This window comes from Varroa jacobsoni, unplaced genomic scaffold, assembly GCF_002532875.2.
Source record: "Varroa jacobsoni isolate VJ856 unplaced genomic scaffold, vjacob_1.0 scaffold_914, whole genome shotgun sequence".
Lineage (NCBI taxonomy): Eukaryota > Metazoa > Arthropoda > Arachnida > Mesostigmata > Varroidae > Varroa > Varroa jacobsoni.
Window position 1 is genome coordinate 297,781 of NW_019213816.1, and position 19,862 is coordinate 317,642.

At 46.2% G+C, this 19,862-nt stretch overlaps 1 protein-coding gene across 2 annotated transcripts in view; it reads left to right on the forward strand.

Moving 5' to 3' along the window:
* LOC111264928 (uncharacterized) overlaps nt 1-19,862 on the forward strand; it is a 154,036-nt gene that overhangs the window by 105,589 nt on the left and 28,585 nt on the right. For both annotated transcript variants that reach the window (XM_086970254.1, XM_086970255.1), the window contains exons 2-3: nt 9,082-9,234; nt 15,747-16,094. In XM_086970254.1, the coding sequence (XP_086826380.1) occupies nt 9,082-9,234; nt 15,747-16,094 (501 nt within the window). The remainder of the gene's footprint in view (nt 1-9,081; nt 9,235-15,746; nt 16,095-19,862) is intronic.

Below are 19,862 nucleotides of genomic sequence, written 5' to 3' on the forward strand. Positions count from 1 at the left end.
ATATGGTAAACTATGACTCCACTTGAAGTAACTGTTTATCTTTACACATATGGAAGTGCTGACAAAAAGAGAGAACGTGCACGGGTAAGGGGTATTAGACCGCTTTAAGCTAATCAGTCAGCGAGGGTTGGCAAGGACACAAAGTAGTCAAAATTAGTAGCACAATGGACAAAATGTAACCACTGCCGTTTAAAGATAGCTGTTGTTAGCGGAGCAAGAAGTCAATCGTTATTGGCGTCTTCGTGACCGCTTGTTGACTAGTCGGATAGTGGTACGGCTATGCGTAGAACTACTTGCACCGCAGATGAGTCGGCGGCTGCTGCCGACCAGCTGCTAGGTAAGCCCAGACAGGCCCGATTTCTCGTAAAAAAGTGGGTTTCTTATCTCGATGCTTTACGTTCCTCGTCTTTGTGCTTCTCCTTTCTGGGTAGTTTATCCCCGTCTACTCTTTTCGTGAACCTCATCTCAAGTCCTCTGCTCTCCTCGTTTAGCTTCGTCAGAGTCCCTCCACATCACAGATACAACCACATACACGCAAAGACACACGGACGGGAGGATACATGGGAACAACACAGATGGGTAGTCGGCAATACTTTCATGCTTTTCTCTTGCACAGTTTCACAGCGCCGTCGCTGCTCAGCCGAAGGGACGTTCTTCTACGTAGTCCTGTCCAAGCCTATCTCCTTCCTCTTCTTCTTTCGACTCCAGCAGGTCAGTGCAGGCCGCTACTATCCGCTTGAGGTCCATAATGGCCAAACAGGAAACGGAAGTCAATTCTTGTCCTCATCGTTGGCAACATCGTCGTCGGCTTGTGTGCAAGCATTAGCCACTGCGCCGGGCACCGGAGCGTGCAGAAGATGGCGCAGAAGCAGCAGAAGTGCGCAATGGCGATAGAAATAGCAATAGTAATAGCTACCTAGGGTCGCAGCAGTGCCAGTGCCGCCGGCAGGAGTTGTAGTACTGGTAATAGTGTTGTTACTGAGTAGGAAAGGGCTGATGGTAATGATGCTGATGGTTTTCTTAGAAGAAAAGTGGACTCGTTCGTTTGTTCGCGCTCGTCTGTCGGTCTATCGTTGGCTCCTCGGTGCCTTGGTGATCTCCTGCCTTCCGCACAAACGAGGCTGCTCCTTTCACTGCGAAGGGCTCGTGAGGCAAGAAGCCATTCATCAGGCCCTTATCCAATGCTGCTATCTCACAATGCGAGATGGCCCGAAGCTGGCGGATGATAGCGATGGGATGTGGTCCTACTTGCTTTCCCGGCTCAGACGGAGCTTTACCGGTTTTCCCTTTTAGCCAAGCTACAGATAGACAAAAAGACATACTTACACGGAACAGGGCATTGGCGTTACCCTACATCATCGAGGACAGCACTACCGTCCGTGGCGGTAGATCTGGATCCGATAGCTGAATCATCCTGCAACTGTTTACCCACTATCATACTGTTTGAGGTGGATGTACCTTCGCCTTCATTCTCTTGCTTTCTCTCTGGCTTGTTATCTTGATCCGCCTCCGCCGCCCTTGCCCACCGCCACCTCCGCGACCACCGCCTCTCACCCCTTCTTCTGGTCTGTCGCCTATCTAGAGCACCAAACCGTTAGTATTAGCATCCATTTCCGTCACCTGCGTGTAACGAAATCCCTGGATGTTTCACGACGCGCGTGTTGTGATAGGGGGAGGGCGGAGTAGTCGACGTCAAATGGTCAACTGTTCTATGGAAGCTCTACGATCAAGGCAGTGGAGAGTTCCGAGTTCTGCAGCACTTGGTGGTCTACACAGAAGAGAAGCTCACCTGCTGACTCACTTTGTCCACCTTGCTGTTGCATAGTGCCGAATCGTCTCCTGCTCGCCCTTTTGCTCTTCGATTTTCTCCGTCTCGTCTAATTAAGCGAAACCGGATGTCTTGCCATCGGAAGTCGCTCAGGTCGCTGCTACCCGTTTCGCTGCCAGCCATCGAGCGTCGTTCAAGTTAACCTCCACCAAACAGCTAACAGCCAGAGCTTGCCTCTACTATTAAGCAAAAGCCTCATTTGGCTGGTGCCTGGTCGGAAGCGGTAGTTCTATCCCAGGCAGGTTGTACAGTGTATGGACTTAGTCTACACTGGGTGGGCGGATGACAACAGTGCAAGTCCCTGAGGTCGAGAAGCTTCTACCGGATGGGCTGCGTTGCTCTGCACTGCTTTTCCCTACGCCCGCAGGTCTTCCGCCCACTGGTCCTCTACCGCGTTACTGTTCAGTCGAAGTCGAACCGAACAACGGTGAATCGAAAGGAGAAAGAAAGGATGAACAGAGAAGACGAACAACGGACTCGGCGACGCAGCGGACACGGACTAGGAGAAAAAGGCCAAAAAAGGGGGCGGCTTTTGTGCGAAAGCGATCGCATGGCAGCCAGAGAAGTGGCAGGAAAGGCGGCGGCGATCGGGGGAACGGGATGCGTTCATTCATTCATTCATTCATTCATTCAACCAGTCAGCCAGCCAAGCAGCCGAAGACAGGCAGAAGACCACCTCATTCTGCCACAAAGACGGGTCGTCCCGCTTTTCGCCGCTGCCTCCCACAATGGGAAACGAGAGAAAGAAAGAGAAAACATACAATGGTACGTACACACATACGTTTAAAAAGACACAACTGCTGCCGCATCGGGTACGTGGCCGGAGATGTCTCTGTACGAAGATGTTTAAATAGGACGTATCCTGTAACCTTGTAGTGTGTGTCGGTGTACGACTCCGAGCGCAAGCAGCCGCTGCACCGGTCTTTCTTCTTCTCACTCGTTCAAGGGCTGGCCATAGATAAAGAGGCTCACCAACTCTTCTTCGTCCATGGCGATTTCCTTTTACCAGCGACACTGGAGGCATGAGCGGCAATAGTGGAAGCACATTGGCACCCAGAAGCGAGGGTTCGTCACTTCGGTGCCTTGTATCGCCGTACAGAACTGAGAGCAGAAGCTTTCTTTCGCTCTGTCGGTGCCTTCTACCCTCGCCTTCACTCGTTACTGCTTCGACGACCCCCGAACCAGGCCACCGAGCCATGTCCTATCAACACCCGCTCACTGCTCTTTCCTCAGGTTTTTCCAACGCTTCCAATCCGATCTACCAACAGCTACTGATAGCTAAATAAAGTTAACATCGTCGTTGTCGTAGTTGTTGTGGTCATTGTTGTTGATGGGAAGGGCGATGGTAATAACAATAATAGCTGTGAGTTCTTTTGTAGATCCACCTGGGTAGCTAGCTTGTGCTAGCTCTATTTCTGCTTATCTGCTCTGTAATGCACTGCACAATGGTGGTTAAATCTCTAGTCGTTGTTATCGTCATCGTCGTCGTCGATGATGTGGAGGTCTCAGTAGCCCGCTGTAGATGCACAAGGGCTTCGTAAGCATTGGGCCGTCGAGGGATTCAGCTAGAAGAAGCTGCTTTTACCTTGTTATTTAGGGGACCATCAGTGTTTCTACGGTTGCCGCTACTAAGAGCCCGTCTGGTGTTTTGTTGCAGAAAGTAATTATATTACTTTTTTTCTACTCCATAGAGAATGATTGCGTCAAATCATTTTTCTCAATTGCATCCAGACGGTATTTGGCCTGCAAAATGCCCCTGACCCGTACTAACAAAGAGGCGCTAGGCATCTTTCAGCGATAGGTTCTCACTCTAAGATAACGCAAACAAATTAATATGCGTTAAGCATAACATAGTTCAACGTAAGCATCACTGTATGACGTGGCCACATGGGGCTCTATCACTTTTAATATATGTCTTCATACATTTCTGTGCAAATGATCAACTAGAAAATGGCAAAGGAGATTCAACGAAGGTAATACTTTGATAATAACTTGCATAATATACATGGTTTATTTAATATTTAATGCTTTTTTGTTTTTTGTCCGAATGACGTCTGATTGCACAAGGAGACGTCTCCGGATCTGTCATCGTATTTAGATGACTCAATTACTTGGACTACTAGCGACTTCATTGAGCTCCTTCTTTTCAGATGAGTTAATACTGGCCCGATACACTGAATCGATTTGTAGATCTGTGAAGATTGTCAACTTTCAGTGAACCACTTTTCAAACTAACTCGGGAAACGTCTTAGCAGGACGTTTGAAATCTAAGCACCTGCTTATTTTTTCATGCCACGGAACGGGTACGCCTAGGTGGGTGTTTAGGTTGAAAGATTTACTGGGTTTGTGAGCGGCCGCAATTCTTACGCGTTGTCAGTCCGTTGTGTTGTGTTCTATACGACAAACTGATGAGGCCAAAGGTGTGCAGCCTGAAGAGGTCAAAGAAGGGAATCCTAGGCAAACAATTTGAGTTTTGGTGGCGCTTCCCTCGGGACTGCTTCGCGTTTCTTCAGTCCACCCCCTGCTGTTGCTGGTAACAAGTTTTAAGCCCTTGGCCTCCACGCCAATAGCAGACCCAGCGGCTGTGAAGGGAAGCGAGCTGACTGCGCTCCGTAAAGCTTTGCGGGCCATCACCTCTTCGTGTTTGACTTGCAACTGTTTGTTGTTAAGATGCTTTACTTTCTCCTACCCCCCGCTCCCTCGTTCCGAGTTTCTCCTTCAACCTCCGCCAAAGTGCTTCACGTCACAGAATAGAGGAAACAAACTCCTTCAAATGTATGACATAAATACGGAACGGTAAACGGCAGATCACGTGTCTATGAAGCCATCTTGTCTCTAGCAAGCAGACACAGCAAAAGAAATATATGTGTGTGTGTGTATGTCTGTGTGCTTAGAACAACAAACATTTCTTAGAAACATACAACCTGGTATTGTATCTATAAGAGGTCACGAAAAATTTGCTCGTTTCCGAGAAACATATTCACAACTAATTACTCACGTATATGATATAGCGATTCGATTACTGCGTCTGTTAGAGATGTCACTATCAATTCTATCGTTTTCTGATGGGATTCTGATATCTAGAATTTGGGCAGGAACGTCTAGTGTCGGTGAAACCAACACGATTTAGCAGATATGGGTTGTTTTAGCTTGCCGAGAAATCCTTTGCTCCATAGGGGACTCAGGACACTTAGTCTACCTCACTATTCCCTTAGGGTAGCTGTAAGCAACATAAGCACCTCAACACGCAGGGCATCGAACTCATATGGAACTAACTCCACAACGCATCATATCCAACGCTTGCTACATTGTCTCTTCATCGGTGTGAAGCGTTATGTAAGGGACTCTTTATGCTTGATAATAACTATTCTAACTATGTCCCCAGAGACGGGAAACCCTACCTTCGTCGCTCAGGGGTTCATCCAAACGGAGAAGACCTGCTAGCTTGAATAGTTGCTGTCTACTGTCTGATCCCCTCACCCCATAACCACTTCACTTTGCTCGCGGGCGACTCCCTTATACTTAACACCTATTGGCTTGTTCCATCTCGACCTGCAACCATTGTACTATACAATTACCAGTCAACAGCCTACAGCTAGTGGACACGTTACCTATACAAGCCTACAGTACAAAAGAACGCTCTTCACATCGTCACGCGACCGCATTTTTTCAGGCGGGGTGCGCACTTCGAAGAACGGCACGAAATCAAGCTGCGGATAGCATTTCCGGCACTTTTTGTGCATTTTACAGAGAACTGATCAAAGACTACTCACAAAATGATCGAATGCGGTCAGTAGAACTATTGTTGATGCTCCGATTTACTGGAAAGATAACCTGAACATGAATTGTCAAACTGTATAAATACAGTTATTCGAACATAGACTCTGCTGCCAACCGCTCACGTCATCTCTATCACTATTCGACTATCTTATCGGTACCTTGAAAGGATCTCGCTTGCGTATGACGGAAGAAGCACAATGCTGTTTAACAAATCGAGCGCCTAAAAGCATAATAAGATTAGCAGAATAAAGGAAGTGATGTCCTATAAGGGACAGCACTTAACGAAATCCTCAGTGCAAACCTTATAAAACGTATATGTTCGACTAGGAACAAAGGCCGTCGACAGGCCGAGACGCATGTTCAATAAGTAAACAGAGATTCCACAATCAACGAACGTTACCGATTTTGCAGGAAATATAGCCGCAAAATACAGCTGTAGTCCTAGAGTGGCTCATTGGCAGAATAAGAGACGATCGACAATATAAGTCATGATAACATGAAGACGACATGGCTTTTTTATAGTGGTAATAGTCTTGAAGCAAGAAATATCACGCGCGGATCACATAGGCCTATTGTACACTATTGGCAATCTAAGAAATGCCCTTCTAAGCGAAATTCGTCCCGTGGGTGGCACGCACAGTGACCACGATGGAATGAGATTCGTCAACCATTTTAGCGAAACCTATGAACTCAGTTCTATAATGGACACGCAAAGAAAAGGCAAACGTTTCAATGGCCTAGAAGTCCGATAGCCTGATAAGCGGTAGCGTGATCGTCTAGCCCGAAGTCTGAGAAGGTATAACGTCTACTCCCCTATGCTCGTTTGTTGGCTGGCAGGATTGCTGTGGCAACCCTCTAGGGCTATATACTCATACTCTCGACGTATCCTGCATGCTCAAGTAGGTCTGCATGGCCACAGTGGCGTCCGTTTTCTTCGACTTCTGGTGTTCCCCATGGCGGTTAAGCTGAAGCCGGACAATGTGTGCATATATATATATATAGTGCATCGACCGTTGCGTAGCAATGTTCCTAAGCACTGCTAGAATCATTCGACTGCGATTGCTACAGCGGGTGACTACGACGAAGATGATGAGTTACCGAGCTGTCAGTACATGAACATTATGGCTATAGATGCTTTAAGATAGGGAGGTGGCTCCGAAGGCCGCTCCTCAATAGGGGAGTCGATAGACAGCACCCTTCTGTGCAATGGCAGAAGCAGCAGCAGCAGCAGCAGCAGAAATAACGCTCTTTTCTACTTGCCCACGAATGTATGGAGCCGCACAAACAAGGCCGTAGCACTTTGTGCCGTTACGTCGTGCGTTTTAGTGGCCGTGTTGGTCTATTTTATCAGGTAACCAGAGGCGATCGATATTTATTGCTTAGTACATTTGATATGGCCGTTTCGCGTGGTTCCGATCGCTCACCGTACCCAGCTACCGCCTAGACATCTAATCACCCTCCTGATCTGCTTCAAAAATTCAGGGTTATACATATATGTCTGTATTTAGTGATGCTGTTGTTGTTGTAACTGCCGTTGAGTCTTATCGGTGTCTTTCGGTGATCTAGAGATTGCTGATTTTCGCTATATTTAAGAGCCTGCTTTGCGCTGTTGGCCTGCTTGGCTGGGCATCTGGGAGTGGCCGGGCTTCTGCCAACCGAACGCTACCGATAATCAGCTGCTGTTGATTCTCCATCAGTCGGTATTTGGTGAAAACGTTCATCTATAATACAAACATAGCGAGGATATAAAGTTCTCTATTTTTTTTTTCCGTAGAATGTTGAATTTACTGATGTGGAAGCAAAAGTGGAACGGCGATTAATATTTCTACTTCGAAGTTTACTGACGTTTTATATCAACTGCAAGACTTTCAACTGTGCTTATTTGGCTTTACAATTATATGCAAAAATGATTTTTTTACCTAAAATTCTTCTGAGATTGTTCTGAAGATTAAAAAGTATTGGCGTCCACTTGTGCCCTATTTCGAGCGCTTCTGCTTGGCGGACACTGTTTTTTTTAGCCAATTTCGCTCATTTAAATATGTATGTAACCGCCTAGAATACTTCGAACAAGTAGAACCTATGTAATTGGACGTAGCCGCACTGAAGTTTGGCGATTCTGTTGGAGTCGATATCATCACAATACCCAGATGCCAGCGTATCGCCCCTCCGTATGCCTGTGGGCAAATGACGACTCACGAAGATAATCATTATTATTTTCATTGCCCCGTCAGGTTCCAATAGTTACTACGATCGTCTTGAAAAATATTATTCTTCAAACTTGTTGGTGCATCTTTTTCAGTGACATACGGTAACGGCTGTCGCTTGAGCTATCGTCGCGGCTGCTACAGAAGCACCTTCCGTATGAGATTCTACAGCTGCTGGATGAGCAGCGTATTATAGCACGCGTTTAGTCATTCGTTATTGGTTCATATTTTACCGAAGATGGCTCCCGAATTCTTGCTATCCACACGCCCAAGGTGGCGATGGTAATGGTTGTTCGACTTTACGCTGCTGCACGTTCCCGCAGTGTTTAACCTTACTTGATTGAGTACAACGAAACAACTAACCACTTCCTCTTGTCGATTGTACCATGCGAACGAAACAGCGGATTTATTCAGAAGAAGAAAATGCAGAAAAGAAGAAGTGCGAGAAGAAGGTTCTACTAGAGACGCCCCCCCCCCCGCCCCCCCGACCGCCCCTGCGACTCTTGCTGCGCTGAGAGGGACTCTCACCCGCCCATTTAAATGCTCCCCACAGAAACGAATGCCGATAGAAGGGACGGGCCGGTAGATGATTCTACGGACTGCTGCTGTTGTTATTGGTGTTCGAGCGTAACAGAACCTCACCATTTTGGCTCTTCAACTGAGAAACCGATGTAAAAAGCTTGAAAGACAAAAAAGTGGTAATGTACAGGAAGACACAGTAGCGTATAAGCACGTATAATAACCGTCCGCGTACAGGACTAGAGATTTACACACCCATTGTTGAAGAAGACGAACAAGCTAAGAGAATGATGCACAGATATCTACTAAGCAAGTCTTAACTACCGATAGCCACTGGCCCTAAATAGATAGAGGTATATATTATTAACGATTATGTTCTGTTTCTTGCGGTACACAACGTACGGAACCGTGTAGCAGCGCGTAACGCCCTTCAATCCATACGCATGGACATTTACCGTAGAGAGCCTGCCCTGCCAGCAGGTAGTAGTGGTATCTTTTGCACACATACATGTATGCACACTCACCTACACCGAAGCTTTTTTTGCTACTTGTCTATAAAAGTTTTCGTGACCACTGTGACTCGCTTTGGATATACAGTACAGTTTCGTGACTCTATGACTTACATTATGTAAACAAATACATACACAGTTAATTATATGCATACATACATACATATATATATGTGTATATAAAGAGGTATTAACGGAGCGATTTTCTTCCATGTTTCTGGTGATTATTTGTAAATTTTAGGTAAGAGCTTCACGCTGACGATTACAATTGGGACAACTCCACCTCAAGTTGCCATGTACCAGAAGGCCATCAAGGTTACCGTGGACGGACCTCGAGAGCCCCGAAGTGCGTACCCCAACAAGCTCCAGCTAGCCGATACTTACAGACTACTTGGTATATACGTTCATTCATTCATTCTTCATCTTTATTATTGTTAATTATTACCACGCATGATTTCGTTTTTATAAGAAAAAAGTAGTATTATAACATGTTTTTTACTCTGTTCATTTTTATTCGTTTTCTTTATTACTAGAAATTGATAATTGTTATTTTCGTGTTATGTTATTTATCTCATCATCTTCATTAATGAGCAATAGCTGACGGCATATGGACGTTTGCATTAGATCAATGAATACATTTTGTTTATAATTGTTATTACTCTTGTCTTTACCATACTGAATATCAGTGATAATAATGACAGCGTCTGTAGGATGCATGTTTAGTGCCTATAGAGAAGTTGTAGTTTCAGTCTCTAAAAAAATCACAGGGTATCTGGGCGAACTCGGCAGAGCTGAGTTCGCTTGCGTTCCATCATAGTGCGCTATGTTCTTCAAAGAGTGCCATACCTGTGCACCCGTATATTTGTGTGTATATTACAGCAATTTAGATAAGATCTCAACGATAGGAACCGTGAAGCTGTGTCGTCAACTCTGCCAGCAACTTGAACTTGTTTTAGCGTTGGCCTCGGGACGTTTCACTATAGCCGAATTTCAGTGACAAAACAACAATACGGCTTACATGTTTTTTTTTTTTTTTTTTAGTGTAAACAGGCGATACAAACAGATAGCGAAACAGAAGACGTGATACGACTGTGAATGCAAAAAATTCGGCGGACGATCTAGTAGTGCCGTTGACTAATTACGATCGCTAGCTAAGTCTTGAGCGGTAGACACAGGAAAAGCTGGCCCATCTGATCTCTGTGACGCCATTATTACTCGTCAACATCAGTATATTGTCGCATTCGCGTGTTGTTAGCAGCGGTTCGACACTGCCGCTACTGTTAGCTGACAGCCATAAACGCCTGACTCCGGTACCTGATCAGGGTTATATTATCTACTGAACACATATTTTTGACGGTTTGTCGGCCATTGTGTATACATAGGCACGTACACAGTTTATGTCACTGGAATACATACATACATACGCAGAGATGGATGGATGGAAATGTTCAGACGACTGGCTGCCACCGTGATGATTTTGTGCGACTCTGCCCCGGTGGCTGTCTCAGCATAGGACGACTTCACGTTTTTGATATCTCTCCATTTCTTTAGCTTTTCGGTGGGTCTTCTGTGTGATAACAATCGATAATAGGCGAACCGAGCAGATGAAGACGACGACGAACGAGAAGCAAACGCAGAGGACAGACGAAGCTGTTTTCTATCGTTCTCTGTCGCGCCTTCGAATGTTGGCCCCGTCAGAGCCTTTGCTCGTTGTCATCTGTTCCACCGAGTGGCCATACAGTTGCCATACGGTTATCTGAATATTCTACCAGATATGCTGAAAACGGCGATGACACGAGATAAACAATGAACATGAGACAATGAACAAGGTTTTAGATAGTCGTTTAAGGGACAGCACGTTATTAGTGAAGGACAACTTGGCGCCTGGCGATTAACTGTCGTACGACGATCATCTGCCGTAGTGCCTGGACTCAGGCCACAGACGATACATAAGAAAGCAGTATCCTACCTGTATTGCAATGACGGTACCTATATATTTATAGCAAACCATTTACCTAGGCTTACAAGGCTGAACGGTATCGTTGGATTCAATAAGGTAACAACGCGATCTTTGAACTTCAGAGTTGACAGTGTAGAATTTTTCAAATCGGCGTAAATGCATGATAAGCTTTCTCGAGAATGCTCACTGGAAGCTACAGCTGCCGAAGTCTGCTATCTGGGTTCGGTCGTTAGCTGATATGTCATGTTGCGATCAATCAGTTGGTACGTAAAGCGGCAGACGGAGTTCATTTAGTTTTGATAATGGGATGTATTGCGTTTAAAGAATGCTTAAAACCTGTTTGCTTATCAATCGAGACTACATGCAACGAGTGAACAATAGGAGATTTACTTAGTTTCCTTATAGAGCTATGTTGAAACCTATGCCCTTGCGCTATACATATTCCAAAAATTGGCGTGTCCAACCCGCCCCTTTGATGAAACTCGGTTCGAAGTGTTTCCTTTCTCCACAGCGGCACCAAAGACAGCGAAAAATGCCATAGACAATTCGACATCGCGAATCATCCCATTGAATTGGATTCATGGTATCACTTCTCAATACTTTGTTGTCGTAGATATCCGTTTGTATTGTGCTGGCTCTGTTTTAGCCCAACAGCCTCGTTTTTGTTTGAGATTGTCAATACCACATGCGGTCATCCTACCAATACACTTTCATTGGCTATCTGGGTGTCTTTGTGCTTGGCCTCTTTTTCCCTACCAACTTTGATTGAGGAACTAGACCCCCTCCGTTATATCAGACAGAACTTTTACAGCATGCTTCGGAACTTTAACCTGGAGGAGTCTGCGGGCCTTTCTGTAAGCAACACCAGCATTAGTTGACTACTTCCTCAGGGAATACAGCCACCGGGCAACAACGGTGCATGCCAACTTTGGTACAGCGGCAACTTTTGGGGGTGAAACACTACAAGAGTTGACTGGCTGGCTCGTTGTTAATAAAATAGCCCTGCGAAATGAGAAACATATACTACAGTAGGGCTGTTGCAGGTATTCTGACTTTATTTGGCCAAATGTTCTCTATCTGTCGTTAATATTTCGCCAGCCATATCTTAATGTTTACTCTGCCATACTTTTAAACGCCAACGCTTCTCCCAAATTCATGATAAGTGTTAAATTCTTCTTCGTTCTTTTGGAGCTACTGTTGCTAGAAAACGTCGCAGTGGCTTGGGGGGATAGGCGAAAAAGGCCTTGGCTCCGGGAAAGGAGCATAAAAGGGGTAAAATAGGAAGCAGAGCAGGGGTCAAGGAGAAACACCAACGCGGTGGTAGGCCGGGCGATCGATAAAAGCTAAGTGTCCTCCGAGGATTCATTCCTCGTGCCCACGACGGTGACACAGTCGGAGCAGAAACTGGTAGGACAAGGCAAGCAAGGAGGAGATACAAAGGGGCGCTTGGGAATGCGAGGGTTGTGGATAAAGAAAGCACGTCGGAAAAAGAAAGTCAAAGAGGTTTGTGATAAAGATCGAGAAGTCTTGGGGTGGCTAAGAGGCCTGACTAAGATCACACCGTTTCTTCCCCTCGCGGTCTGCCCCTTCTCTATATCTCAATCTTTCGCCGCCCTTCGCCCTCCAAATGGGACAGACGATGGAGGAGTACCGACAACCGACAACGACCCTCAATGAGTAGCGAACGGCAAGCAGCGCGTGTATATCCGTCTGTCTGCATGTGTGAAACCACCCAGTTAGCGCGGCACAAGCTACGTAGATCGTAGTAGTAGTGGTAGTAGTGGTAGTCGTCGAATGGGACAGAATCAGGGGCACAGAGGCTGGCCCGAGGCGATACTGGCTGCAAAAATCAATGCTCCGTCGTGGCTTTGGTGGAAAAGTTAACAAAGATAAATAGGGCAACTTAAACAGGGGTGGATGGAAAGAGCTGAAGCCGTTAGAGGGCGGTGGTGGTCGGACGACTGTCGGTGGGGGCAGCACTTACTGCTGGCCGCTGCCGTGATTGCAGCGGTTGCCTTCGTATGGTGCCCCCACTGGTGGTGACGAGAACGAAGAAGAGGAGATTATGGATTTATTGGATGTGGAGTCGCTGACGCTCTGCGTTCGTTCCTGAGGCCAATGCAGCCTGCAAAGGCCCTTGAGGCCCTCTCGAGTTTGGATAACCAACGCTTAGGGGGGAGATGAAGAGCAGGGTATCTGGAGCTGCCTCGCGGCCGACAGCGGAAATTGAGCCCAGCCGCTGTTGGTGCGACTGCTGCTCTGCTCTTCTGCTGTTATCACAGGTCTGAGGTGCATATCCGTCATGAACGATGAATAACAGTGCCGTAATGACGGTGCCCACTACTATACGGAGCCATTTAAAGCTGGCATGTAGATATAACATGACGAACAGTGCTTGCTTAAGTTTAAGCTTCAATCAATCTCGAAACAACCCAAAACAGAGTAGCAAATCTAAGTAACTTAACATGACAGTAGGACAAGGATTATTCCTTTGCCGAAACGGATCCACATAAAAAACGCGTGTGTCGAATTTAAATGAGTAACTGCTTTCTAACAATGCTGATTAATAGTACTAAGCATCACCATCATTATCATAAAGAACTTTTTATTTGCCCTTAGACACAAGCGACATTGGCTTTTCTCGCGAAGAGCTCTTCGTCTGAAACAAATCAGGAAAGTGGCTTCGAAAATGGCATTGATGGACTTTTTAGACGTTTACATATTAAAACTAGCTGTCGTCTAACCGAGGCATCTAGTCCTTGATGCGCGTGCCGGCCTATATTGAACCTTAGTTTGGCCTAGCAACGCATCATAGATCTGTACGTCGTTAAGCGAACCAGGCTTCCACGAACGACCGGCCCATTGGCCAAAAGCATCGCCAAACAGGTTCATCGCACAAATTACTATTCGAAAGCATTTTGGGTATGGCCGGTCCATCCTTCAGAGTTTATCCATTGCTATAGTCTTAAGAGTATTGGTATAAGCTGCTGAAAGTAGTTCTGACGACAGCGAGAAGCCGGTCATGATGATCATTATGTGGGCATGCTGACGCTGAAAGAACGGAACGTTATTGGAGAGCCTTCCCAATAACAATAGGCGCATGAAAGCCTGGCACCTGAAGTAAACGACGTGATCGTACGATAATTCATCTACGGGCATCCTTATTTCTTCACCGAAATAGGTTACGCACCTAACAATTGCAGTAATCCGCCTCGGTCGCAGGGCGGATGCACCTGTTAGAGTTTTTTTGGTGGATAGACCAGCCGTTCCGACTGACTTCGAATGATGGTGATTTTGAATCCAATAAACTTATGTTCCCGAGAACCCATTGCCGATTAAAAACAACAGCTTTACCATAACGAACTTGCTCATAAACGTTTCGTTCACAAAATGCGCCTTTATTGCTATCTAAAGGTAAAGATTACAGCCGATTGGATGAATATAAATTGCCTGTTAATACAAATGGCGTCTGTATGTTTGTCCTTTTGTCTTATATCTGTGTGTTTATAGGTTACCGTCGGTCATTATAATAAACAAATTTTCATCAAGGCATGCAGCTGTTAGCCAATATCTATGTATGAATTATATTGTAATCGTCGTTTGTCCACGATTGGGTCACAGTTGTTCAATCAATCACGGCCATAATTCGAGGGTTACCTACATTTAGGACACAGTGCTTTGTAGTTTGTCGTTGAATCATTTTTATTGATCGTTGGGCTCGCCGAAGTCCCAGTTATAGTACGTTTCTACCGCTGAGTGATTCGTCGTTCGAGTGTTCCCTAAGGATTGCAAGAAATGTCTTTCTCCTTCGTTCCTGACGCTTATTGCTAGTTTTCTCTCAAATCTCGTATCCTTTTACTCTGCTCTGCCCTGCTTAGCTCCGTCTCTCTCCTTTTTTCTCTCTGTGTTCATTACTTGCTCTCAGCAGTGGGAGTGCCGACAGCGGTAAGCTCTGTTTTCCTTGCTTTCTTTTGCTGTCTTTCTTATTCTCCTGTTAGTAGCGGCCGCAGTAGCATTATCCTTATCTGTTGCTGCTACGGCTACCGCCCTGGTTTTCTCGATGATTAATACTGCTCGTACGCCAGGCACCGTAAGCGGAACCCCGCAAGAACTGAGCGCAGGCTCCTCTCCTCTCAACCCCACAAACAGACTGACAGGCAAGAAAAGCAAGGAAACCATTCGCCATTGCCTTTTTCTGCTCATTCTCCTCAACAAACGAATATATCAAAGCCGCCGAACTCGACGGCACTACTACCGGCAACCGCGCTTAGATTCAATGACTGCGATTCGACGAATGGGGATTCTGACAAAGCGGGCATAAGTGGGGGCATTCGACGGGATCAATGAAGAGCGGCAAAGAAAAGACAAATCTATCTACTGGGAACCACTAGTCACTATCTATCTCACAGTGTTCATGCCGCATTGCATCCTGCCTTCCCTACTACGGAGCTAGCCCCTTCCCTTAGAGGGGCGAGGGATGCCAAACGAATGCATTCATCGATTACATTGCAAAATACACCTGGTTGCCTGACGATTGATAGTCCTGATTCTTATCCTGAGCAGGATACACTGCTCCATTACTCACCAGAATCCAATTTAGGCATATGCGCGGCGAACTTCTGATTACCTGCCTCTTTATGAACAAACTCTTTTTTTCATTGTAAAATAAAAAAAATTATCTTACTTTATTATTATTTGGCGATCATCTTCATGCTCCATTGTTCAACACGACATTCGAAGCCGTTTCTCATTTACGTCTGTCTTACCCGTAACGTGGTATAATAAAAGCCAATCTACAACAAGCACTGCACGTTCAGGGAGAGAGAGAGAGAGAGAGAGAGAGGGAGTGAGGGGGGCTTTTGGAGATCGCACGTATAATGCTTTGCGTAACAATATAAAGATAACTATTATGATAATGCTGTCATTGTATTGATTTCAAATTACAGGACAACAGCAGCACCTCCGCGCGTTCGCGTCAGCCTTCGGTGCGCGACCTCCGCCGTTCCTGGATCCCCTTCGCGAATGGGACGCCCTACGACGCAAAAATCCTCCTAATCCCCTGAACCCTTTAAGCAGCCTCGGCAACAGCCTCAACAGTCCTCCAGCCCATCCCACTACCGCAAGCACAGGTCTAACAGGACTTGGCACTGGACACCACCCACATTCAGGCGGCGACTGGGTGACGGGACCGCTTGGGGACCCGCAGAGGCGACACCTCTCTCAGCAACAACAATTGCAGCAACAGCAATCTTCTTGTAACACTGCCAACTCGAATACGACTACGCCAAACTCTGGTACGCAAACAAATTTACCACACTGAAGCATACGATATGAATAACTTCGCATGTTCACAATATGATCATGTAGGATTCTCTGCCGTTTACCATTCCAAAGACCGCGCAGTAAGCTTTGCTTATCGTGTATCTATTTATTATACGCGACGGTTTGGACTTCAGTCTACACTAAATCACCTTAATTTTAGAATAACAGTCTGCCAATGATGACTGACATCAGCACTAGGAATTACCGGTCCTGTTCTCCTGCATTGTTCTATTGCAGCGTAATTTTTCTTGTAGAGTTCTACCAGAACGTTCCAGCAAAAAAATAAAAAAAAAACCCTCCAACGATTCCGTGCACCGTTACTGTCCGCAGGACGCTTGCTGTCGTTGTCGTCGTCGTCGACGTCTGTCTTTGTAAAAGGCGGAGGAGGTAAAGGAAAAGGAGGCAAATCTAAAGTGATCTACAGTTGGCACCCTCTTTCTTTCTCTTTTGTCGCGTGTTCTCAACGCTAATAATAATAATGCCTATTGTCATTACTGCGCGAAAAGTTCGGTCTATTCGGCTGTTATAGCACCAAGCATGAACTGCTTGTTTGGTACGAGTACATCTGTGAGTGAAATGAGAGACCAGATGGGTTAGTTGGGATGTGTTTATGGCGTACACTTGGGTCATCATAGAAACAGCAGCATATGACCATGTGTCTGTGTGTGTGTTTGTGTATGTAGCTGTGTTAGTTGTGGCTGTTGACAGTCGTGTAGTCAACAAACAGCGTTTTTTGAGGTTAACCTCGTTGGCTTGTCCCTATCATAGAGCGTCTATCCCCCGCTTAGACGCACGTTTGTTTCTTTTCCCCCGTCATCCACATTACTGTTCCCATAGCGTCTTCTCCTTCGTCCTCTTCCTCCATTGGTTCTCCGGCCTGATTTCGCCTTGTTTCAACTCCAAGTAGCCGCTTGGCTGCATCTTTGCAACTGCCTGTCTACGAAGCACACTACGACACCAGCAGCCGGCCCGGAAATGGAGGCTACTTCTTCAACGTCAGCCTCAATCTGCGGGTGCGTCTAGTCTCTGAGGAGAAGGCCACCGATGCTGCCGCCACGACGACGACCAGCTCCCGTCGTCACCCCTCACTGGCGAGACAAGTCTCGAAACTTCACTAGCAACGGACTTTCTCGCTGCATCACTCTTGCAGACAACCGCCGGCGGTACAGCAGGGAACCGTCAACCCACAAGACGCCATCTTCCTCTTCAACTTTTCAAATAAAGCGCTTTGCCACATCCACACCACCACTGCCGCCGTCTTTGGGGGCAGCAGCAGCTGCAACGACGGATGCGACGGCGGCGACGACGACTAGGTTCGCTGTCATCCCGCAAGGAGTGGATGCAGGGAAGGAGGGATGTTGACGCTAAAGGCCGCCACAGCAGTTGCGGCTGCATCGATTGCCGCAAAAAGGAGTGCAGCCTCCGCCATAGCGTCGACGAGCACTAGAGAATGAAGCAGAAAGCGATTTTTTACCACAAAGTTTTTGCTCCTATCCTTCCGTTTTTCCCTCGTTTCTTTCTTTTCTTCATCGCCCCCTCGAATTTGTTTTCCCCCTGTATTAAGCCTCGAAGCCACTGCAACCTTCTTTATGTTTACAAACTTCCGCCAGTTGGCTTCGACTTTTCCCGGGTGGCTGAATGGTTCTCTGAAAATTTTGTTCTTTTTTTTTTTTGCTTTTCGTCTGCGGCCATTTGTGCCTACCAGTTCGATCGAGCTTCGCCTATGTCGTTGGCAGACCACCACGAGAATAGACAAACAAAAGTAGAGCACCGCATTTCCAATGTTGGGCGCCAGCGATGTAACCTACAATAATATGAACACTCCATGCTTTACTGTACCTTTCAAAACGGTCATGTGCGCTGCTCATGTCCTCGAAGTGGCTAACGAGATATATAATTACTTTATCTGTTGCTCCGCTGCGATCGAAACATCAGAATATGAAATAACGGCAAGCAGGCATCCGTAAGGCTTCGCCATCTTTTTGGCCACGTCTGCGCTTCTCCGACTTAAAAGACACGAAAAGAAAGGATGAAGTAGGAGGCATAGAAGTAGTAGCCCTTATTGGTGTAGGATTCAAGGATAATAACAGCATCGTTAGAATGACAGCGATCAATTCGAGCGGGATGGCCAGTGTCGATCAAAGAAGTTCTGTTTCGAAAATGGTTTTTCTAGAACCTCGATGGAGTTTTAGCACTTGGCTACCCGCGGGGGTACAGCTACCTACAGCGCTCAGGTTTTCACACAAGGACGAAGACCGTGCGATGGGACAACTGAGTGACGGTAAATGTTGAAGTCAATTGAAATAAATCGAGAGGAAGCCAGCCATGGGCAGCCTGGGCTGGGAGTCATTACCGTCCCTGTAACCAACTGGACACCACGGTCAACTTTGCTTGCCCAAGCGATTTTTTAGATGTCTGCTATTTGCTGACATTCGAAACCAGAACGTCGTTGGTAGATTGTACTGGTCATTTCTCTCCGTTGCCCCAAAATTTGAGGCAAATGGAGGAACTACTCACTCTCCTCTCAAACTTGAACTGCCCCACTATTGGTCAGCAGATCAGCAGCCTATTATGTTGTTGATAATATAACTATATGCAACTAATGATAATAGTCATCAATTAGCTTGAAGGGTAATTTTACAAATCGTAACGTGACTAGCGATAAGTTGGTCATACACGATTGAAATAACTAATGGCAAACCTCTAGATTTACTACGCTAAATTACCTTTCTACATGCTAGAAAGGACCCCCAACTAAGGTAATCTAGCAGCAATGCCGCTGAACGTCTAACCTTTAATATGGACCTCTCTAATCTCCTCATAGAAATAAAGCAGTCGTAACTTATGTTGAAACCTATGCTGCCACTACTGCTGCTTCTACTAATTGTTATGCCACCAAACAGATGTTTGGTTGCCCAAACAGATGCCCCGGCTGGACAGTGCTCAAGTTTTCACTCATTCAAAATTATATGCCAAAGTGACAACAAAATCATACATTCGATTTTGACGAGGAGGGCAACAAACGCAGGCAGATATACAGGCAAAGAGAGTCAATCTTACAGCAATTGCATTTGAAAATTGTCGTTGGGCGATGCCTATTGTCAGTGACAGATATTGACAACCATTTTGGACTACAGCCGCTGCTGTTCGTAATGGGTTGGCATTATAGCAGACCGTGTATTTCCGTGTGCTGCCTCGTCTAGGGATCGGTAGTGAAAGCATCGGATCCATCGTTGCTGTTGTTATTGCTGAAACAACTCCAACTGCGGAAAAAGGGGCCAAACGACAAGTAGCAAATGGGTGAACGCCAGCAACAAGGCCACCAGAAACTCCGATACAAACACCTCCGTTTGTATATATATACGTTACTATATGTATATACATAACGGTACGCTTATGTGCATATGTTAAACACAGTGCGGATGGCTTGTGTACGGGTACCTAGTGTAGGACACGGGCTTCGTCTGTCATTGTCGTGCTTATTGTTGTTGTCGGCGTTTCTATGTAGTCGTGAGATTCATCCGTTCGTGCTTGTCGTCATCATATGTACCGTAGTGGGTGTGTGCTTGCTGCATCTATTTGGCTGGATATCCGTGATGGCGAGTGGAGTATATCCCAGGCATCGGCGCACCGCATTTCGGAAGGGATTGGCGGAGCCAGATTTTTCTTCGGAAGGTCTCCAAGGAGTTTCAAGCAATCTCTCTCGCTTTATCTTGAAGGCGCGTTTTCCTCGTCTTGTC